Source organism: Medicago sativa, chromosome 3, assembly GCF_051527215.1.
Source record: "Medicago sativa cultivar Bolivia chromosome 3, Bolivia_mono, whole genome shotgun sequence".
NCBI lineage: Eukaryota > Viridiplantae > Streptophyta > Magnoliopsida > Fabales > Fabaceae > Medicago > Medicago sativa.
The window spans coordinates 30,821,766-30,846,964 of record NC_140751.1 but is presented as its reverse complement, the minus strand read 5'-3'; the positions used below and the strand labels follow the sequence as shown (position 1 = coordinate 30,846,964).

Below are 25,199 nucleotides of genomic sequence, written 5' to 3'. Positions count from 1 at the left end.
TAGTATTTTCTGTTTATGATAGATTTTTAGGACTTGGTGTATATTTTCATGACTTTTGTTCGTTCCGTTGTATTTTCATGACATTTGTTACTTTGTTTGTATTTCGATGACATATTTCTATGACATTTGTTCCTTTTCGTATCATATTTTCAATTTCAATTATGTTGGTAATCTTCGTTTATTAACTTCATGATTTGGCATTGAAACAATGTGTTTACAATGTGTAAAAACACATGCAACAGGTTCAGTCATTTTATGGCTTCAGAACGCATCGACAGTTAACTGCCAAGGAAATAGGGAACCTGCGGCAGTTAACTACCGAGGAAAACTTCGACAGTTAACTGCCGAGGAAATTGAAACCGGCGGCAGTTAACTACCGAGGGGTATTACGGTCTTTTACATGTGTGTTTCAGCCTTCTTATATGTGTATATAATAATTTTCATAGAATCATATATATATTTTAAAAAATACATATATACATGAATAGACGGTACAAAAATTAAGAAAGAAAGTATAAAGGTAGAACTTAGTCCTTTTTGTTGATTAAAAAGAGATGAATAAAATAAAAACTGAGTTTTATTTTAGTTTTATATGGTATATAATTATTAAGCCTAAGAAAATATGAGCTTAATAACTATAGTCTAATGGGTAGTTTACTTTGGGTGAGTATTTTAGGTGACGCCGAAGCTGATTTTGACGGAAACGATATCCCAACAACTTTCGAAGAACCCGAATGTAAGGGGAATTACTACTAATAAGTTTTAAGGATTTTGCATAAGTTATGTGCTTAATTGTTTATATGTGAGTAAATAACTCTATTTGTGAGAGTTAATTTCTCGATGATAAATTAATTTTTAATAATCAAGTACATGTCAAAGGACATCGACTTATATGTGTTTTAGTTAATATATTTTGGAGTTTTTGAAAATATACTACATAAGTAGAAAAAAAAGTTTCGTAAATGATAAATTTATTAGATAGTCCTATTATGCATATTGGGTATTACTCTTGTGTAAGTAAATGAGCATGTTAATTTTCGATAAGTGCTATGTGATTTCGATGTTCAAAATTAGTTTGAAACATATGATTAACGATAAAAGTGTCGATTATGATTCAACGTGATAATTTATAATATTGATCGGGATCAACAACTTTTCCTAAAAATAATCTAAAAGAGATATTTGTATCTCACCTTATAAATTTTTATGGTATCAATCTAATAAGACTTTGACTTACATGCATGCTGTAAAAGAAAAAGCTTAAGAATGCAAAACTATGATTTTTGTTTGACTTAGGAGTAGAACAATATGAATGATTTTTCTAAAAGATATGTATATAGATATAGCTTATATGAATGTACTATAAATTGTACGTACATGTGCTTGATAAAACGAATGCATATGTGATGGTTTAAATAAGTTATATGAATTATTACTTGCTGAAATTCCATATATGTATACTGATGATTGGTCATCTTACGTTATTCTTAGCATGTTTTTCAATCTTTTTCAAAAGGTTTTACCAGCAAAACAGATGAGTATTAGAGTAATTGCCTATGATTTTGGGACATCTGTAATGTTTTTATATTTGAGTATGTAATTAGAGTTTTCCCGAAACATAGCAATTTTAGGGTGATCTTGATGTAATTCACGAAGAAATCATGCAAATCGACAAAACAAGACATCCAAAGATTTATGTGGTTCTTGGGAAGACGAAGATTTAAAATTCAAGAGGCTTCAGAAGACGTTACAGAGGGAGGAATTCTATTCCCAAGTTCCAAGCATCTTACATTGAAGAAAATATCAAAACAGGCGAAGAAGTCAGGCATTTCAACACTGAATTTATACTGAAGCGCCTGGGCGCTTCGGAAAAGCGCATAGGCGCATAAAGGCGATTTAGAAAGCGCTTGGCGCATGCCAGAAAGCGCCTGGTGCATGGCTGCTTAAGGCATAAGTACCCAGACGCATGGTGACTTGCTAAAAAAGTTACTTTTTGTGACTTTTTTGCTCCTGGAAAACCCATACTTTTAGCCCAAGTCAGGTGGAAACTTTCCCTATAAATACCGACTTCCTCGTTCATAATTTCTTGTTCAGAACTAGAGAAGTTCAAGAGGAAGGCAATTTTATGAGCCAAGGAGGAGTTATATCTTCTCATATCTTTTCTAGGGTTTGTTTTTATCTTTTTGTATCTTGTCTTTAGTTACCATGTGTAACTAAGTAGTTATAGGTTAGAGTTCTAAGATGAACTCCTATTTATTTTGTTGGATAATTATTTAATTATATGTCGTTTATTTAGTTAATCTCTGTTCGCTATTTGGTTTTATTAGTCTAGATTTATTTCTGTAGTAGACGCAACACTATTAGTCTAGATTTATTCCTAGGTTGAAGTCAGTACGGGTAGGTCCTATGTCATATAGTGCAAACGAGGAGTTTGCTGAGAGCTATTGAATAAGGACTACACTAGTGGATTTCCTTCCTGGCTTGGTAGCCCCTAGAGTAGGTGACGTTGCACCGAACTGGGTTAACAAACTCACTGTGCCGTTTACTTTTATACTTTGTGTTTTACTTGTCTTTGTTAGCTTAGTGTTCGAAACATTTCATTCAACATCTGTTTCTGTATAAATTTTGTTGAAACATCGTATAGAACATCTTAAGTCTAACGTGCCAGAATTTCAGTATCGTTTCAGATCTTCACTAAAAAGCTTTCGTCTCAAGGTTTTCCCTCATAAACCAAAGAAAATTACTGGAAAGAGAGGCATGAAAAGCAAGAAAAATCAAGTTATGTGCATGATGTTTCTGCAGTTTGATGCATTGACTTTAATGTTTTTTAAAATTTGGTGTTACTGTAATTTATTAAAATTACAATGTTTTTTCATAAATGTTTTGTGGTTTACTATAACCTTCCGTTAATTTATTTTGAATAACAACATTCTTAATGACTACTTTGATGAGTTATTAATTACATACTTGACATTTGATTCAACCATGGCTGATCGTGCAGTAGAAGCCTTGCTCCCATATCACTGCCTAACTGGTATATATATTATTCAATATAGTTTCTCAGCGTGACTCTTTAAATTGTGTTGTTTGTATGATTCATCGGAATTAAAATAGTTTCCATGGTATGATTAATGTAGTAAAGACTTATTAGATGACTTATTTCATTGTCGTCTTATAAAAGTTTTTAGATTTTTCTTAGTATTTACTTTCAATATAATTGTGCGTCAGCACAGGCCGGCGTTCTAGTTGAGATTTAAGTAAGTTTACCACTCTCTAAGTATCAAAGTGTAAACACCAATCAAATTTATTTGTAAACTTTGATTTTAGAAGTCCTCAAGGCGAGGCAAGTAAATATTTGTCTAATTAATTGTAATCTTGTGTGATTATAGTAAAAAAAAAATATTGTCATAAGTAAAATATCAATTTAATTATATTAAAGACCGGATATAGAAACATATATCTTATTGGAGTAGTAAAATGCTCTCTCATGTAGAAAAGGAAGTCTTGATCAAATCGAAAGCTCAAACTATTTCATATTGATGTATGAGTGTTTTTATTTTACCATAGTCTATGAAAGATGAAATTGAAAAAATGGTAATTCTTTTTTGCGGGGTATGAAGGGTGAAGGTATAAGTGGTATCTGGTGGATGACATGAGAGAAGGTAACTATGAGGATGGAGTAAGGAGGTATGTGCTTTCAACATATCCATGGTTTTCACTTAGCAATCTTTGGGATAACAATGTTGGAATATTTTGACAAACCCCGTGCTATGGTTTTCAGAATCTTCAAAGCTAAATACTTTTCAAGTAGGGATTTTTAAGTACGTCCTTAGGACATAACCCTATCTTTGTATGACGTAACATTTGTTCGTCTCAAATATTGTTGAAGGAAGGATATTGATGGAGAATTGGTGATGGGTCCAATATACTGACTCAGAGCACTCCTTGGCTTAGGAAAAAATATGTTAAAATATGTAATTCATTGTAAGGGTAGTTTTGTTAAAATATCGCCAATATTAGGTGTGTATCTAACATTTGATAGAATAAATATTTATCATGTTCATATCATATTCTATCTCTATCCAGTTTCATATCATATCTTATTTCTTTCTTATAAGAGGACTTGTTTTGATAGGATACCATAAGGAAAATTGTTGTACACACATAGTGTTAGGCTGAAAAACACCCGTAAATGATCCAAAAACCCCTTCGGCAGTTAACTGCCGCCGGTCACGTATTCCTCAGCAGTTAATTGCCGATCTCCAATTCCATCTGCACTTAAGTGCCGATCACATCTTTTATGGCTCAAAACACAAATTTTCGGTTGCTCAAAGAGGAAAGTCAACACTCAGTACCAGTATTAACACCAGGAAGTGTATCAAGGCATTAATGGTAGAGTGATTACTCAATATCGCAAATCTCAATCACGGGGCAGATTTAAAGGATCATAAAAAACAAATGGCTAAATTGTATATTTGGTCCCCTAAATAATTTTGAAGTTTCATTTTGGTCCCCTAAATAATAAAAGTTTCATTTAGATCCCTTAACTCTACTTCTGTTGGCCAAGTTAGTCCCCTCCATTTGTTTTCTAATGTCTAATTTTTTTATATGATTTTGACCATTGGATTGCAGGTCCATTTTATTTAACTGTGAACCATCAACACTTGATTTTTTCACTTTTCTTCATCTTCCCTCTTCTTCTTCTACTTCTTTCTTCTTCTTCTTCTTCTTCTTCTTCTTCTTCTTCTTCTTCTTCTTCTTCTTCTTCTTCTTCTTCTTCTTCTTCTTCTTATCTTCATCATCTTCAAATATCTTCATCATATATTTCAGAATTAAAAAAAACATCAAATCTTAAAACAAACAAAAATCAAGAAACCTGACCTCCAATAAAATCAAATTCCAAAAATCTCAAATCATAAATCCAAGCAAGTAGCAACTTCAAATCCAAAAACTTCCACCTCTATCACCACAAAGTCACAACTTTTTCATTTTTGTTACCATAAAAAATAAAAATTATTTGAGGTGTTCGATCACCATAAAATTCTGAAGGTTGAAGGGATGGATCACCATAAAATCCTTGAGCTTAAAAGAAAGATGAAGAGATGAAGTTTGAAGGTTGGATCACCATAAAATTCTGATCGGCACTTAAGTGCCGATGGATGAAATTGAAGTTCTACAGTTAACTACTGGTTAACTTCCGCGGCAGTTAACTGCCGATGGGGACATTTGAGTAATTTACTGGTGTTTTTCAGCCAAACGTGAACAATTTTCTGCCATAAGGTGATTTTGTAAATGAGAAATGATATTTGTACAACCTTTTTTGATAACTTTTAGACAATTTTCTCTCTCATACTCACATTATATTCTTACTCTCTCTCTCTCTCTTCCTTTTTCTCTCTCCATTGTTTTTCACCAATGAGAAGAAATAAAAAGGAGGTTGTCATAAAAGTTGTTAGCAAATGGTTGTTCAAATATCATTGCTCTTTGTAAATGGACCGCAAGTTGGTGCAAGTAGGAGGTTGATGATGTCTTCAAGGACAAGGCAAACCAATCAAAATATGAGATGACTTTGCAAGAGTGTAGGTACCTTATTAAGAATCACAACACTTACAACTGTTTGCCGGCGGCAAAACAAAGGTGGCATTTAGGGTGGGTGAGGGAAAGAATTTCCCACCATAGGAAAGTATTATTTTAACCACTAGATCAAAATCAGAGCACCCTATTATCATACACTCTCTGCATTAAATTACACTTCCACCTCCCTTTCTCTCTCTCCATCCTCCCACACTCACCGACCACTAACAACAACAACATCAGGTTCCTCATTTTTCTCTCTGTTTTGATGAGTTCTTTCTCCCTTCCAATCGTTCTTTCCTTTCAATTTACTCATTCATCACTTCAAATAAGTTGTTACAATCAAATCACCATTGAATTTGAAGGAAAAAAATTAACAAAACTGTTAATTGATTTGCTCGATTCAATTGTTATCTTGGATCTTGGAAATTATATATAAATCTAAAGGGTATTAGAAAAAAAAAAAGTCAGATATTTTCATGTTTTTGTCTAGTTGTGATTTTTTATCTTGGACATGAGAACAAATTCTTCTTATGATTTCATACCAAATCAATGATTGAATGCACCATAGGAAATATATTTGTAAAAGGGTTGCAAGAATATGTAATTATTGAATGCACCATGATAACTATTGATTGATTTTCCATGAATGATTTAATGATTCAATGATTGTAAAAGGAAGATCAAATATATTTTCCATGATTTTCGTATATTTTCATATTTTCCAGATTTAATTTCTTCATTTTTCAGATATATTTTCTTTTTCAAAATCTGATTTTGTTTGTTTCAGTCATTTTTTATTTTTGGGTTACATGTGAGAAAGAGTTTTTCCAAATTGGAGGTTTTACACATTGGTGGTGGTGGGTGTCATGGATTGATATGATAATACCAAGGTTGAAGGTAAAGTGACAACAATATATAGTGTGGATGGACCATAATAAAATGTATGTTCCTCTTTAATCTAATGATCAGAATCTACTTTCTTATGGGGGAAATTCTTTCCCTCACCCACCAAATGTCACCCAAAACAAATGGTAGCATTCATGCAAACAAATTGATTTTATTATTTTGGCTGAGTCATAGGTTTGCTTCCATAAAAAACTTGAAAATTCATAATATATAAAATTGGATACTTAATAACTAATCGCAAAAAATAAAAAGTTGACGTACTCAAAACTTATGCTACATATTTTTAATCAAATGAAACAAATATTCTAAAGATGATTACATCATGTCATGTAATTTCATTAACATTGCCGCGAAGTTGAATCAGTGAAAGCGACGGGAAAGTTGAACACGTGTGTGGTTTTTGTATATTTATCAACCATTGATGGGTCGCAATTCAACCGTGTTTTTGTTCGTAAATTTGAATTTTCACAAAGCACTTTGAATATATAATGAAAATGACAGTGACGAATTCATACAGAAAAGCAAGTGGTTTATTAGTCTTTGACAAATCTTGAGGAGAAAATGAGAGATTCCTTTGCTTAAAGTAGACTGAAAACGTGTGAAACTTTGAAGATTATTATAATTTTTATACTAAAATTGATAAAATAATAATATATTTATTATGTCAAAAAATATAATTATTATTTTAATTAAAAACTGTAAAGAACACTTTTGTCAAAAATAAAATAAAATATATAAAGAACACTTGTATGATTTTTTCTTCTTATAAATATCATATTGATAAGTTATTTTTCAAAAAAAATTCTTAATTGTTTTCCTTAAAAAAAAACTCGTAATTATTTATGAAAAGATCAAAATCCCTTACTTCTTTTATATATTAGGGTGCATTTGTTTCAAGTTATATTCATATATTCTTGGGAATATTTACTAAATTTTATTCTGTGAATAAAATGTTCTTGGAAATAGGAAAAAAAATTCCTAAAGAAACGGGTGAGGATAAAGTTCTCACGAAGATGACAATAAATTCATATGTAATTACCTATTATAATCCATATTTTTAAAATTACTTGAAATATTATAATGTTAACCAAACATCTTTTTTTCTAAATACCTTGAAATAAAATTTATATTTTTATATTTTCAAAAATGCTATTCCTAAAAATAAATTTGATAAACTTAAAACAAACACACCCTTAATATAGCTTTTTTTTTTTTTTTACTTCAAAAATATCTTGGTATAGCTTAACATTGAGTAAAACAATTCAATCGCTGTTTGGGACAAAAAAGGAAGTAGTGTCTTGGCGTACAAGAGTCAAAGCCGTGCGAGACACTCTCTGTCTGGTTGAACTAGTCAGCAACGGCGGCTCTACCACCAACTTTTGTTACCAAATCTAAAATGTCTCTATGACTCTTGGGCTTCTCTGCTCCCTCCCATGTCACTTTTACAACATTTTTAATCAATAAAATAATCTCAAAATTCCAAACACAATACATAATTGATTTGACGTTAATGCCTCTACAACACAACAAACAAACATCAATTACACACTTTTTGGATTTATTACTCCATCTGATTTTAAATAAGTAGTAAAAATAAATAAAATTGTCAATGTGATTATCTCAATAGATATATTTAAATATGTAGAAGCTAAATATTTGAATCCCGAATTATAACTTATTCAATTCAATGGATGATTTTTTAGTTATTAGTCTACTAGGGATAAGAATCCCTGGAAAAATAAAAAAAAACCAATTTATTGTAAATTTACCGGGATATTTTTCAATTTTTATTTTTGTTTTGGTGAAAAGGGAGGGGGCATAGCCCCAAATTTTACTTTATAGGTATTGTTGGCTGAATTAAAATTTTGTAATGATTTTATTTAATTGTGATGGAGATAAAGTAAACATTTTGTAGAGAGTGTATTTCAAAATACTTTAAAATGATGTTTTTAATTTTTTAGAATTTTATGTTGTATTTATTTTATCCGTGAAATTTTTTTTTTTTTGTAGTGTTACAAAGTAACGAAGTAAAAAGAAAAAGAAAAAAAAGGGAGAGACGAAATTAAGTTCCAAGCTTATCTCTCAGGATGAGAGATTTCATTCCAGGCGGAGGGCAATCCCAATTATCCATGAAAATATAAACAGGAAACTCTATAACTAGAAGTAAATGAACCCTTAAATATTAAGAACAAAAAAAAAATGAACCCTTAAATATTACCAATTATACAAAAAGGAAAAAAGGTTAAGGGAGGCACATCGATAGAAATGCAGCGTCCGTTTGATCTGCAAAACAATAAGTACTAAGTACTGGATATAAGACAGAGCAACACAACACAACATAAAACAGAACAACACAACACAACATAAGGCAGAACAACATAACATAACACAAGACAAACAACACAAAAAGAATTTTTATGGTATTGAATAATTTTTGGTCTTATATCTTTTTTGGTGGACAAAATATTATTTTGTTATTTTAGATAAATTTATACGTGAGACAAAAAATTATGTTTGTGATTTGATGAGGACAAAAATTCCAATTTTTGTCTTATCCCTTGCCTTGAATTTGTTCCCTCCCTTAAACAATTTTTACAAATCAAACATTGTACAAGTGAATTGTCATGTTCTGCCCTTCATTTTTTAACTAATCAAATGCACTCAAGAAAAATAAAACTTAAAGAACCAATCATCAATAAAAAGGATTAAACTTAAAAAGATGAACCATCGATAAAAAGGAGTAAACTTAAAAGGACCTCAGACATATATAGATTAAGGGAGGCACATCGATAGAAATGTAACATAAAGTGCGACAATACAACATGAACATAACTTAAAGGTTAATGGTGCAAATAGAATGTAACATAAATCATCGGTAAAAAAGGTAAAACTTAAAGGACCTCGGACATAGCGTGTGTTTGTTACCACGTTGATTTTGCCTCCCACCGTGCTTTTTTCTAACTCCACTTTCAAGCTTCACAAATATCACAGTAGCAAGGCATTGGGAAGCGAGAAAAGTGAGTCAATCGTGATACCAAACAATGCAATAATTTTGTCTAAAAACAATTTTGTGTGAGTTTCGGTAATAAGCTGTTGGCTTAAATGCTCAATTAGTCCCTTAACTTTATTTCAAGTATCGGTTTGGTCCCATAAGTAATAAAAAATACGTTTAGGTCCCTTAACTTTATTTAAAGTAACGGTTTGGTCCCTTCTGTTAATTTAATTCAAAAAAAACGTTAAATTTTGGTCCCTTAACTTATTTAATTAGTATTAGTTTTGTCTCTTAACTTATTTAATTAGTATCAGTTTGGTCCCTAAACTTAACGTTTTTTTGAATTAAATTAAGAAAAAGGACCAAACTGATACTTTAAATAAAGTTAAGGGACCTAAACGGACCTTTTATCACTTATGAGACCAAACCAATACTTGAAATCAAGTTAAGGGACCAATTAAGCATTTAAGCCTAAGCTGTTTCAAACCAATAAAAAAAGCCTCCTTCAAACAAACAATAAAGACAATTTTTATTGGTACAATGATTATACTTGTTCATTTATTTATAGAATCACACGGTTGGACTAACAAATAAGAACAACAACAATCGTTCGTGTTCTTATTTATTATTATTCCATTCATTAAAATAAGTTCCTATGATATCACAACAAAGAAAATTTGAACAACAAGAAAGCCACAAAATCAATCTATCCAGCGTTCAATTTTACTGTCCACTTTCATCTCAATGCCTTTAACTTTCTCATAAAGAAAATTCACTTCCACTTCACACTTTTATCTTCTTTCTTTGTGAATCATCAAGTACATGGGTTTTGTTCTTAGAACAATAACAAGTAAACGATCATTAATGTCAGAACAAGAATCTGATTCATGGAGCTTCATGTTGGTCTGTTTTTTGATCCTTTTCTCAGGTACCAACTCAAAACTTCAACCTTTTTTCATTTTTTTAGTTTTTTTTTATATATATTGCCTTCTTTTTGTGTTTAATAACAAAAATCTCATATAATAATTAGTTTGTTAATGATAAGAAAACCTCATATTTTGTATAATGTACGTTAAAACTCAATATTCACTATCAAGTATTAGCTAGTTATTAATATTCTCTAAAACCTTTCCATTGAGACCTCGGTCGTTGCATTAATCTAACAGCCATAATCCCAACTGTTAGGTTAATTCAGCGACCGAGGTTTGGCTGTGAGAGAGGCTACAGACAGTATAAGCTCGTGAATTTGGTTAGGTGTTCTTAGATTCTCTCAACAGCTTTTTGATGTTTTATTTTATTTTTTAAATTTATATAATAACATATATAACAATTTTTGTAACACATGAGGTGTTCTTAGATTCTCTCAACAACTTTTTGTTCTGTTTGTGTTTCTAAATATAGAAGTTTTTTTTAAAGGTGTTTATATATATAGTAAGATATATGGTTTTAGTTTCCCAATGTTGATGTTCTTTGTTTTACGCGCGTTTCACGAGGCAATTTTCCGATATATTTTGTGCTGATTTTTAATTTGACAGGTAAATTAGTTGCTGGAGATCCATTGGAAACAGACAAACAAGTACTGTTGAATTTGAAATCCTATTTGGAAAATCAAACAGTTTCAAATAGAGGAGAGTATATAAGATGGAACAAGAACACTTCAAATCCTTGTGAATGGTCAGGAATATCTTGCAGACAAATCAAAGGTAAAAATAAATGGAGGGTTGTGAGTGTAGATATCTCAGCCAGCGAGATTGCCGGTAAGATGTTTAAGAATTTCTCGAAGTTAACTGAACTCACACATCTTGATGTCTCAAGGAACACTCTCTCTGGAGAGATTCCTGAGGATGTAAGGAAGTGTAAGAATCTTGTCTATCTTAATTTATCTCATAATATTCTTGAGGGAGAGATGAATTTGACAGGTTTGAGAAAGTTGCAAACATTGGATTTGTCGACGAATAGAATCAAGGGTGAACTTGAGGTGAATTTTCGTGATAACTGTGATGGTTTGGTTACTTTGAATGTTTCGGATAATCACTTCTTTGGTAGGATTGATAAGTGTTTTGATGAGTGTTCAAAGTTGAAGTATTTGGATTTGAGTACAAATAATCTAAGTGGTGCTTTATGGAAAGGAATTTCAAGGTTGAAACAGTTTTCAATTTCTGAGAATTTTCTAAGTGGGATTGTTCCTTCACAAGCTTTTCCAATGAATTGTAGTCTTGAAAAATTAGATCTTTCTGTTAATCGATTTTTTGGTAAACCTCCTAAGGAAGTTGCAAACTGCAAAAATTTAGAGATTCTCAATCTTTCTAGTAACAATTTTAGTGGTGAAATACCTCATGAAATTGGTTCAATTACTCGTCTCAAATCATTGTTCTTGCAGAGTAACACCTTCTCAAGAGATATTCCAGATACCCTTTTGAATTTGACCAATTTGTTTATCTTGGATATAAGCAGAAACAAATTTGGTGGTGAGATACAAGAGATTTTTGGGAAATTCAAGCAATTGAAGTTTCTTTTGTTGCACACAAATTTGTATGTTAAAGGATTGAATACATCAGGAATTTTCACATTGACCAATCTTACAAGACTCGAATTAAGTAACAACAATTTTTCAGGTCCATTACCGGCTGAAATTTCTCAAATGTCTGGTCTCGTATTCTTAACATTAAGCAACAACAATTTTAATGGAACTATTCCATCTGAATTAGGAAAGTTGAGTAAATTGCAAGCACTTGAACTTTCTTTCAATAGTTTCACTGGACAAATTCCACCAAGCCTTGGAAATTTGAAGTCTCTCTTGTGGTTAATGCTTGCAAACAATTCATTAACAGGTGAAATTCCGCCCGAGTTAGGAAACTGTTCGAGTTTGTTATGGTTGAACCTTGCAAACAACAAACTCACCGGAAAATTTCCTTCTGAGTTAACCAAAATTGGAAGAAATGCTATGGAAACATTTGAATCAAATCTTAAGAACATGGTTGGAGTTGTTGCTGGAAATAGTGAATGCTCATCGATGAAAAGATGGATACCTGCTGATTACCCTCCATTCAGTTTTGTATATAGTATCCTAACCAGAAAAAATTGTAGATCTCTTTGGGATAGATTGCTCAAAGGATATGGAATTTTTCCTATGTGTTCATCTGAACCTTCTACTAGATCATCTCATAAATTTGGTTATGTTCAACTAAGTGGTAACCAAATTAGTGGTGAAATTCCTTCAGAAATTGGAACCATGTTAAATTTCAGCATGTTACATTTAGGCGACAACAAATTCAGCGGCGAATTCCCTCCTGAGATTGGTGGCTTACCACTTATAGTGTTGAATATGACTAGGAACAAGTTTTCAGGTGAAATTCCTAGGGAAATTGGTAACATGAAATGTATGCAGAATCTTGATTTGTCTTGGAACAATTTCTCAGGTACATTTCCAACAAGTTTGGTTAATTTGGATGAGCTCAGCAGGTTCAACATCTCATATAATCCTTTGTTATCTGGTACCGTACCACTGTCTGGACATTTACTTACTTTTGACAAAGATTCATATTTAGGTGATACCCTCTTAGATTTTCCAAAGTTCTTTGATAACACTTTAGATGGAAAAAACAAAACCCTTCACATGAAAATGAAAAAAAACACAAAATGGTATCTCTGTGTTGCTCTAACCCTAGCTAGTTTGGTTTCTGGACTTCTTTTCCTAATCGTCTATTTCTTGGTGAAAAGTCCATCTTTGGAACAAGGAAAGTTTCTGAAGAATAAAAACCGAAATCATGATGATTTAGTTAGCTATGGATCTTCACAATGGTCATCTGATTCCATCAAAATAATCCACTTGAACAATATGGTTTTCACACATGCCGACATCTTGGAAGCAACAAACAACTTCAAAGAGGAAAGCATCATAGGAAAAGGCGGGTTCGGAACAGTCTACAAAGGAGTTTTTCCAGATGGAAGAGAAGTGGCAGTCAAGAAGCTACAAAGGGAAGGAATCGAAGGCGAAAAAGAATTCAAAGCCGAAATGAAAGTCCTTAGTGGTCAAGAATTTGGTTGGCCTCATCCAAATCTTGTCACACTCTATGGTTGGTGTCTATATGGTTCACAAAAGTTACTAGTATATGAGTACATAGGAGGTGGAAGTTTAGAAGAACTAGTAACCGATACGAAAAATTTGACGTATAAAAGGCGCTTAGAAGTCGCGATCGACGTGGCTAAAGCATTGGTTTATCTTCACCATGAATGTTACCCTCCAATTGTTCATAGAGATGTGAAGGCTAGTAATGTGTTGCTTGACAAAGAAGGTAAAGCAAAGGTAACTGATTTCGGACTAGCTAGAATTGTCGATGTTGGAGATAGTCATGTGAGTACAATTGTAGCCGGAACTATTGGTTATGTTGCACCTGAATATGGACAAACATGGCATGCTACAACAAAAGGTGATGTTTATAGTTTTGGTGTGTTGATTATGGAGTTGGCAACTGGGAGAAGAGCTGTGGATGGAGGTGATGAATGTTTGGTTGAATGTGTTAGGCGTGTCATTGGTAGTGGTAAAAATGGATTGAGTAATTTTGGGGTAGTTGGTGGTGAAAAGGAGATGTTTGAGTTGCTTCAAGTTGGAGTTAAGTGCACAAATGATTTACCACAAAATAGGCCTAACATGAAAGAGGTTCTAGCTATGTTGGTCAAGATATTCAATCTTTATGGAAATTCAAATTAGGGACACCTTGTTTAGTTTGTGTTTCAAATACGTGGTTTAATTTAAATGAATTTGTTTTAATTTTTTTTGTTTATAGAAGAATGTTGATATTATAGTGTAAGTTGCAATCAGTATATATACATAGAACAAAATAACATGCACCGTTGAATTGGTTTGTCCCTTGTGTAAAGGAACTTCATCATGCATATTGAAGAAGTTGCTCAATTTTGTTCTTTAATTAGGAGGTTTGATGTAATTTAACTTTTGTTTTAGTTAATCCCCTTTTGATGAATAATTAGCACGACTGTCGGTTCCAAATTATGTCTGTTTTGTTGTAATTTCACAAAGAAAAAATTATAATTTCTACCCATTTTTTAAGTCACTCAACCTATGATGAGATCCGAAAAGAAAACAAAAGAGAACGTTTTGATTATGGGTGACAATATAATCCACTAGATTCAATCCATCCACTACAAAATTCATCCAATCCATCCACTAAACAAAAAATTTGTTAATGGATTGGTTTGGATTTATCCATTTGAACCTATGGATGAATTTGATCCATCCACCTTATTTTAAAAATCCAATGGATCACCACTTTAAAACAAAACTAATGCATAACTTCAAATAATATTAATATTTTTTATTCAAATAATTATATATTTGAAAAATTAAAAATAATTTAATAAAAAAATCTGGCAGAAAAAAAAACTACTTTTTATTTAAAGAAAAATAGTTTTTATATAATATTTAAATATTATTAATTTAATATATTATTTAAATATTTAATATTATTTTATTATAAAGGTGGTCAACGCCGGAGCTTCACTAGTCAATGCCTGTGATCTACCGTCGAACATCGTGAGCCATCGGGGGACCGCCGCCAGTTGCCGGAAAATTGGCCGAACTGATGCCGTGACACCGCCAGTGAAGCACTGTGGTCAATGCCGGCGGCCATCGGTTGACCACCACTGTGCCACCATAATATTTTAAATTTATTGGGCTTATGTCAAAAAATATCATTGGGCTAGAAAAAAAGTAGTATTGGGCTTGGTTACATAAAATTTATGAATTCTGCTCTTCTCCCAGCAAGTTTCGCTCGCGCCCAGCTGAAATACCTAAACTACCTCCGTATTAGTTAACTAACGCAAGTGTAAAAATGTGCGCAAGTTAACTTATGTGGCGTGAGTTAAGTCACGCAGAGTGACTTAACTCACTTTTTTTAATTTATTTACTATATTCTAATTTATTTGTTCATTTTATTCTAATTTATTTATTTACTTTATTCAAATTAAGTTATTTACGTTATTCTAAATTATTTATTTGCTTTATTCTAATATATTTATGCACTTAAAATAAATATTTATTCGAATTTATTCATTAAATAAATACAAATATAAATAAAAAAAATGAACTAAATTAATATTTATTTGGATTTATTCATTAAATACAAAATCAGAAAATAAAAGCAAATATAAATAAAAAGAAATGAACATAATTAATACATATAACAACATCTCATTTTATTAATAGAATTCATACAATAATTTATACATTTACTCGAATTCACTAAATCTACTTATTTTATTTTTACCCTCTTGGGGTAAAAAGATCTTTTTACGCTCTTGGGGTAAATAATGATCAACCATGGGGTAAATAGTGAGCAACATTCTTGGGGGAAATACATCATCAACCCTTGGGCTAAATCTAAACCGGGTTCTTTTTATACCGAAAGAAGATTCTTTTTACCCACAGTAAAAAGTTTTTGGAGTAAAAAGAAGCAAATTTAATTTTATCCCAAGGGTTGATCACTTCCCCCAAGTTGGCTACTCACCATTTACCTCAAAACTGACCACCATTTACCGCAAATTGACTAGAGACTATTGAAGAAAAAAAGAAAAAAGAGAAATAGAGGGAGAGAGTGAGGAGGGAGAGAAAGTGATATGGTGTGAGGAAATAGGGAAGTATGGAGGGGTATTTATAGGTGGGAATGGTAGTATAGGTTATAACTACCATAAATATGGTCAAAAAAATGTGTAAATTTGGTATAAAAAAAAAAACGTGTAAATTGAATGTTGAAAAACTGACCACCGTCCAAAAAACGTTTGTTCATCAGCTCAGACCATCGGCCAACGTGCGTGAGTTAACTCGCGTCCGAGCCAGTGGTGCGTAACTTAAGTCACGCAGCGTAACTTAACTCACGCAAGGGTATAACTGGAAAATCATGCTGAGCAAAATGTGCTGGAAGAAGAGCAGAATTCAAAATTTATTTGGATTGAATTCACTAAAAAAACACTTCAATATATAATACAACTCTTAAAAGAAAATAATACATTTCAATTTATGGATTAGATGGACATCCATCCATTAAAATCTAATAATGGATGGACTACATGGACATAATATTTAATGGATGGATTGAATAGTTTTTTTTTTCCATAAATAAAATTGTGGATTTTAATGGATTAATGAATTGTTTTGATCCATTCATTAGGGTCCAAATCCATATTCATCCAATCCATCTATTTTGCTACCCATAGTTTTAATCCTCCCTCTAATGAAATTTTAACTACCCAAAGTCATATGAAAAGTGTTTCCCAACCCAAGGATCATACCCAAAAGCACTCAACCCTCAACCTATAATTTCCAAAGCTCTCTTTTTTGGCCTCTCATGATTACACAAAAAAGATAAAAGAAATCTCAAATGAAGTCCCAAACAAATCACCCCACAATCTGGAACTATTTCTTCACGATTCCAGACCGTTGCAAAAATTTCCGCATAATTTATCCGAGATCACACGGCTTGAAAGAGCTTTGAATAGTCGCCTCACGTTCTAGACTAATAGCCTCACTATTTTAACAGTGTTGAACCTGTTGAGACAAAATCCTTATTTGATATTTTAAAGATTACAAACATATTAAATTTATTTATTCTTGTTATCTACTAATCTGTTTTGTGAGAACTTGTTTCATGAGAACAAATTGAGAACGTTCTGGTATAAACAAAGCAAACAAAACAGTACATCAAAAGTATACAAGATAGCATAAGAAGAAAGCATGGAAAAATGATTAATTGAAAGTTGGTGTATTGGGTCCAAAGAAAGGTTCGACCCACTTGGAGCAAAAAGGCCCATAAAAGAATAAAATATCTCATTCAAAAGGATAAGATCACATGACTTGTAGGCATGACATCACTAAAGCAAAATAGCATGACATAATCAATGTCACTTCTAAACACAACAAGCAACAACTCATTAAGTTGGTTATCTCTCGCAAGTAACACAAGCAAGGCAAGCAAATCGTACAAAACATTCTGAGATCATTCTGCCTGTTTTAAAAAAGAAAAGTGAAATCAATTGAGACTTTGGACCGCTATTAAAAACATGTTCAACAGCTCTATTTTCACTCTTGATCACCAAGGCACTCCTCACCTATAAATACAGATGGTTTTGAAGGTTGAAAGTATGAGTTTTGCAAGCTAATATTCTCTCAAGTGAAAATCCTCACTACAAACAAAGCTCTTCACAAACAATGCAAATTCCAAACTCTCTCATTATATCTCTTGGATCTTCTCTTTCAAATTTGCTTATGTAAATCTCAAACAAGTGTTGAGATTTTATTTGATCCAAACCAAATCTCATCTTACAAAGTGTATTGTAATTCTTAAGTCTATCCGTAACGATAGTTTAAGAAAGAAGTGTAACAACCTTTCTTGTGCGAAAGCAAAGAATTTTAAAATCCTTTATGGTCCCTAATTAATTATTAATATTGTTGCATTATTTTATTCAATATTATACTGCCTCTAGAACATTCTGGTTATAAAAAAAAACTGCTTAAATATTTAATTAAAGTTTAAATTTAGCTTATAATATTGTTTTATCATTTTGTCTTATATTTATCATTCTCCATGATATTCTGGTCCTTGTTAAAATAATCTTATATTTTAACTTAACATCATTTTTCTCATTCTGCTTATAATCATTCTTTAGAACATTATGGTCCTATCAATTAATTGGTATATACTATAATCCTGTTGAACTAATATACACCAAGAATTCTCTTGAGTATATAAATCTAAACTTAAGTTTTCAAGAATAATTTTAAAAGGGTCACAATTCAAACCCCCCTTTCTTGCGACGTTTATTACTACTTCAGAACCAAATCCAAACATTGTTACAGTTGCATTGTTAGATTTTAAGGCACATACAACAACTATCAACCTTTCCTTTAAATCCATGGTGAAGCCAATTTAATCATTAACCAACTTACTTCTTTTTTCATCAACCAACGAATTACTCTTTAACAAAATTGATCAAGTCTAAACAATGCATGAATCTTAATTTTGGTAATAACTTGGTGAACACATTCGCGAGATTGTCTTCCGAAGCAACTTTTTAAACCGCAATTTCTTTTGATCAATCATTTCTATAACAAATTGCAAATGAATATTAATATAATTTGTGCTTTCATGATACATTTGTGGATTTTTCAAGTTAGTGACACTTTGACTATCATAATATATCTTCACACATCATGGAGTAATTTCAACTGACCAATCATCCATTTCAATATAGCCTCTGATCTCAAGTGGTCAGAAGAACAACGTCTAACGAGAAAGTGTGTGGTTGAAACAACACATGTACATGGATGGATCTAGAGATTTAGTATACGTGTGGCTAATTTTTTTAAAGTAGTTAGGCGAAATTTTTAGAGTGATCGGAACATATAGATTACATGTTCATGGGGTAATAGTCATTTTAGTCTGAAATTCTAGCGCACTTGTTTTAATATGTTCTGTCAGATGTTTTAACATTTGCGATGTTCCGATTAATGTTTCAACATCATGCGATAAACAGAAATAAAACAAGAAAATAAAGTGCAGAAAAGTGAAGAACACAGGAAGTTTGTTGACCCAGTTCAGCACAACACGCTTACATCTGGGGGCTACCAAGCCAGGAAGGAAATCCACTAGTGTAGTCCTTATTCAATAGCTCTCAGCAAACTCCTCGTTTACACTATATGACCTAGGACCTACCCATCTAGATTTCAACCTAGGAACTCCTAGATCTGAGATCCCATCTCACTATCCTAATGGTCAGTCACTGCCCCAGTGACCTATCAGACCTCAAACACAACAAGATAGAAGTTACCTTCCAACACAAACAACCAAACCTTGTTTCACAACTTTGGTTTGATGCACAAGAGTATCAATACTCACAAAACCAGTCCTAAACAAGTATCTAACACGACACTAGAAAGAACACACAATAGATTCTAGACTTGCATCACAAACGACACAAGAACAGAATACATGAAGACTCAAACCCTAAAGATCTAAACTTTCTAGTATGACGGCTTGAATGAGCAATTAGTTCATGAAGTCTTCCTTTTATACTGAAGCAGCTTGGGCTAAATAATCATTGGGCTTCAGTAAACTTGCAGATCGGTTCAGCAAACCTGCAAAACAGAATCAGAAACAATTCTGGAAAGTCCTAATATGTCGGAACCTATTTAGAAACATTCCAGATCGTAACAAATATTTCCTAAAATAAAAAATCTATTTTAGTAATATTCCACAGTTGATTCTTATAAGATATGTGCGTTACTTGGTCAGTAAGTAAAGGAAATATGGTTTCCTTAAACGATAAAATACGCGCGTACAAATAAGGCAGAAACCCAGGCACAATGAACCGTGCCAGGATGTTGGAACATTGTATCCAACATCTCACAGAGCTGCCTAACCACATGCTGGAACATTGGTTCCAACTTACAGAACAAGGATATTTGTTTTAGCAACAATGCAGCCAACACAATTACCCAACAATCTCCCCCTTTGGCAAATTTTTGGCTAAAACAAATCAAGGCCAATACTTATGTAACAAAGGGATACAAAGATAGCATTCCTTCAAGCGCATGAGCACACACCAATGAAGAAATAGCCAGCACACAGAATCCAAAGAGACACCATAGATACACTTCCTCAAGTCATCACAAACACATATTTAAGAAGAAGAAGTAGCAGATAGTATCACTCTAGAGAAAGAAGAAAGTGTGCATACATAGAATACTTCACGTATCTTCAATCTCAGCATAAGCTGGCAGAGGTATTACACTGGATCAGAGACATGCAGCAGCGGATCAGATCAGTAGCATAGTCTCAAGAGCTGAGGGATAAATTCCTAAGCTACAACTTGGGAACATAAGTTCTTGTACAGAAGATGAAGTGAGAACCAGTTTCTCTCAAGGGAAGAGGAAAAATAAATTCCAATGCTACAGTCAAGGAAGATTGAAGGTGAGAAAAACACAAGAAGGGGGGTTGAATTGTGTTTTGAAAAATTCTTCGTTTCTCCTAAAACTGAACACACTGATCAGAAGCTAAGTGAAACAGCTTCTGAAGTGATAATCAGAATCTACACGCAGCGGAATAAAACAGAGAGAGAGAAGAAGAAGACACAAAGCAATTATACTGGTTCCTTCCACAATCCGGAAGTAGTCCAGTCCCCCTTGCACTTCCAAGGAGATTTTACTAAGAGTAATATCTAATTACAATTGCTCAAGCACACAAGCAAGAGACTTCCTTTGCTCAAGCACACAAGCAAGAGACTTCCTTTGCTCAAGAACACAATCAAGAGACTTCCCTGCTCAAGCACAACTGCAAGAGACTTCTAACTAAACAAAATTACACAGAAAATTGTTTAAGGTTGAACACTTGATATACAATCAGAGGTGCTTACAATACAAATCAGATACAGACTCAATGACTTAAGAATTTCTAAGATATGAATATGAGACACAGAAATTCTAAGTGAATGTAGAACAATTTCAGCAGAGGTTTGGCACTTGTAATAATGTTGTGAGTCTTTCGTTCAGCATTGCCAAATCTCTAAGTCTTCACTCCTTTATATAGAGGTGTGAAAGAGACGTTGTGAAATTGCCAGCACATCAAAAAGTCGTTGTTGAAGCTTGATCTTTCACCAATGATCTTTTGCCTGATTTGGTTGTTGTCCTATGAAGAACCAATTTGAAATCCATTCCTTATCCAAAGGAACATCTATGCAGGCGAAGCCGTATTCTGGAGCTGTTTTCTTGTCTTGTAGCGTGGACACAAAACAGAGTAGTGGAGAAGGTGGTTGTACAGTTCGTACAATAGTACAATGTCAACGCTTTCGTCCAAATTGCAAGCACATGCCTTCAAACACCTTTGAAATGACCGTTGCAAAATTCCACTGATCTTTTGTTGTCCTTTGATGAATTTCGATCCATGACACAACTCTTGAATCCTTGAATTTCTCAAATTCTAGTTGATCTTCAGGTTCTGGTGAAATGGCTTCTGATGAGGCAGCTTCTGATGATGCAGCTTCTGATAACGCAGCTTCTGATGATGCAGCTTCTGATGATATGGCTTCTGGACCTGATAGACGTTTGGCAAGTGCACCAAATACTATCGAAGTAGTAAAAATATCGATCCCACGAGGACTGTTTTTAACTTCAATAATTCAATTTCGTTATATAATTAGGATGTGTAAAGTTTATTTTTAGTTTGCCACTAGGCAGAAGATTTGGTTTGATTTTATGAAATCAAATAAAAGAAATTAGATTTGATTAAGAAAATATGAGAGAAAGATGAGATCAGATCCGTCGAATCCTCTAAGTTCCCCTAATTGGTCTACTGCACCTCTTTGTTATGAACCCTCTTCTAATTTACGATGATTAACAAAATAGTTCTAATCAATCCCTTGAATTAGAACCCTCTTCTCAATCTACAACCCCCAATCCCTTGGGTGGTCTAATAATTCTTGAAGGTTTTACCGAACGTTAACCTATTATCACTAACAAACGATTATCTATTCCTAGACTAACCCTGTTTATTAGAACAATTCAATTAGGTCTAAGTCAAAAGCCATGGTCAGTGGTCATTCGTTCTCACAAAATCAAGTTATATGTGATCAAGATATAAAAAGCATTAAGAACAATTGAATTGAATAAACTAGAATTGAATTCATAAACAAAATAGAGTTTCACAGCAACATGTGTCAATTAGGGTTACAAAGATTCATCTCGGATCTAATCTCTAAGAGATTTAGCTACTCATAATCTAGTTTACAAATAACATAATCAATGATTGAAGTAAAACATACATAATTGGTAAAAGGTTTAAGAAATCGCCCTTCTAGCCGTCTCCGATGTCTCAAAATCGCACTTTGCTCTCCAAAATCGTAACCCTTGTTCTTCAGATTGAGTGCAGTATTTATAGAAGTCATGGGCCTGACCCGTCAAAATCGCGCCGCGCCATGTATATAGGCGTGCCGCGATTTCCCTCAAACAGGGAGGATGTAATTTTGCTTCAAAAATCGCAGCACGGCTTGAAATTGGCGTGGCGCGATTTCCTTCGAACATACTTCAATATTTAAGCTTTTTGCACTCCAGAACAGTATAAATTGCATGAGAACTCTATCAAAATGTCACAATAAGTCCTAAAAATTACGTAATGACAGCATGTCATCACAACCCCAAACTTAAACCATTCCTTGTCCTCAAGGAATTTGCTTGCAACAGTGACAAACGACAGTAAAATAACAGTTACCTGACAAAACGATAGTACCCAAAAGTTCATTCTCCTTCTAGCTAAAGATGAGCTAGTTTGACTTGTTCGCATCCACCAATTCACAACTCCACGCATTAAAATTGAAATAGGGTTCTACCAGTCGACATGCAGGTCTACATATTACCATACGCTTGAAAAGTTTCTAAACATCAATCAAAGTCAATATCATTACACACTTTTGAGGTCTTTAGGGTTATAACGGGGCTTAGGTGAAGGTGGGATATATTTGGATAAGTAGGCTACACAAAATTTGAGTTAGGCATTCCTACGAAAGTTAAAGCACAAAATTCAATCCTTCATTCATTCACCTTGTGGAAATACAATCAATGCAAAGGTACTAGAGAACATTTTTAACATTTAGGGACAATCGAGTTTGAAGTTACTCGGATTTTCAATGTTTTGTCCCTTTTTCATCATTCAATTTCTCTTCTTTTTTTTTGATCCACCATTTTTGTGTGTATTTTGCATGTCAATTTCATATTTTTGTTCTCTTATTCTCTAGTACCCCCACCCCAAACTTAGTTGGTTGTAAATTCCAATAGCAACCCCAAACTTAATCTTTAGCAACATTCTACAATGCCTTAACTCAGAAAATATATTAAGGGACAAGTCCTAAAAGTCTCTAGGCTTGTAATGTAGTTTGTCACCGAACAAAAAGTTCTAATCCTACCGGCTCACAATTGGTTAAGAAAGGATAAATTTAACAAATTAAAACAGGGTTGGTTTCAAAAAGGCACACAGGACCAAGCACTTTTGCCTCAGTGTGTAATTGACAAAGACCAATCAATAATAGAGAAACAATGCAAGTTCTAGAAATGTAGTTGCATGGAAAACTAATCAAAATATAAGTAAATTGAAAAACAAATTTGGCAATGAACCTTATGGCTGAGATTTCTGGGAGTATGTGACTACCTAGCAACGCCGTACACTTCGCCTTTGAATCAAGTCACCCCTCCTTTAGAACTTTTGGAATACCGTTTCATCAAACAACTGTTACTAAACTGGAATAGGTCACATGAAACAAAACAAATTCATTAATAATAAACAAGTGCAGGAGCAATTACAATAGGGAAATAAGTTCAATGGACTTTGACATTAAAAAGAAAATAAAGAAAATGAATTGAAAACAAAGTAAATCTAGTGGGTTGCCTCCCACTTAGCGCTTCTTTATCGTCACTAGCTTGACTGCTAAGGATCCTCAGAGGTCCTTCAGAATGAGTGCCACCCTTCCTTTTGGTAGGTCGCCACCTAAGTATGGTTTAACTCTTTGTCCATTTACTTTGAAACTTCGATCTCCTTCAGGTGTCACTAGTTCAACAGCTCCATATGGTGACACACTTTTGACCAAGAATGGTCCAGACCATTTTGACTTGAGCTTCCCAGGAAACAACTTCAACCTGGAATTATACAACAAAACTAGTTGTCCACAGTTAATATCCCTAGGCACTAAGTTTTTGTCATGATACCTTTTTGTCATGGCTTTATAGATGAGCGCATTTTCATACGCTCTAAGCCTCATCTCCTCAAGTTCATTAAGTTTCAAAATTCTTTTCTTACCAGCGGCTACTTGATCAAAATTTAAGGCCTTAATGGCCCAATAAGCTTTATGTTCTAGTTCGACTGGAAGATGACATGCCTTCCCTTAGACTAACTGATAGGGTGAGAACCCAAGATGGGTCTTAAAGGCTGTCCTATATGCCCACAGTGCGTCATCTAGTTTCCTAGACCAATCTTTCCTATTTGACGCAACTGTCTTCTCCAGAATTTGTTTCAGCTGTCGGTTTGAAACCTCTGCTTGACCACTAGTTTGTGGGTGATAGGGAGTTGCAACTTTGTGCTCAATGTTATACTTTTTGAGCACATTTTCAAGAAAATTATTGCAAAAATGCTTCCCCCCATCACTGATCAATACTCTAGGGGTTCCAAACCTAGTGAAAATATTCTTTTGAAGGAAGTTGACAACCGTTTTGGCATCATTAGCAACACATGGTATCGCTTCAACCCACTTTGTGACATAATCAACACAGACTAGAATATGGAGATAAGAGTAAGAGGAAGGGAATGGTCCCATAAAATCAATACCCCAACAATCAAATGGTTCAACTTCAATGATTCCTTTTAGGGGCATTTCATTCCTCTTTGATATGTTATCTGTCCTTTGGCATCTGTCACATCTTGTGACAAAGTCGTGGCAATCTTTGAAAAGGGTGGGCCACCAAAATCCACTTTGCAAAATTTTTGCAGCTGTTCTTTCTCCACTGTGGTGGCCTCCATAAGCTGAGCTATGGCAGTGCCACATGATACTATGTGCTTCCTCACCTGCAACACAGCATCTAATCAAACCGTCAGTACCTACCTTAAACAGATACGGGTCATCCCACAAGTAGTGGTTTGCATCTTTGAAGAACTTTTTCCTCTGAGGGTAGGTC

At 33.4% G+C, this 25,199-nt stretch overlaps 1 protein-coding gene across 1 annotated transcript; it reads left to right on the top strand.

Moving 5' to 3' along the window:
* The first annotated feature begins 10,067 nt into the window (after positions 1 to 10,067).
* Positions 10,068 to 14,426, top strand: LOC146937088 (putative LRR receptor-like serine/threonine-protein kinase At1g74360). The gene is made up of 2 exons (XM_085751554.1): positions 10,068 to 10,403; positions 11,011 to 14,426. The coding sequence occupies exons 1-2, from the start codon at positions 10,298 to 10,300 to the stop codon at positions 14,184 to 14,186; spliced, it is 3,282 nt and encodes a 1,093-aa protein (XP_085607680.1). The 5' UTR covers positions 10,068 to 10,297; the 3' UTR covers positions 14,187 to 14,426.
* Positions 14,427 to 25,199: the final 10,773 nt, after the last annotated feature.

Coding starts and splice junctions, on each gene's coding strand:
- LOC146937088 (XM_085751554.1), top strand. CDS start 10,298: ATGGGTTTTGTTCTTAGAACAATAACAAGTAAACGATCATTAATGTCA. Junction 10,404..11,010: donor TTTTTTGATCCTTTTCTCAG/GTACCAACTCAA, acceptor TTAATTTGACAG/GTAAATTAGTTGCTGGAGAT.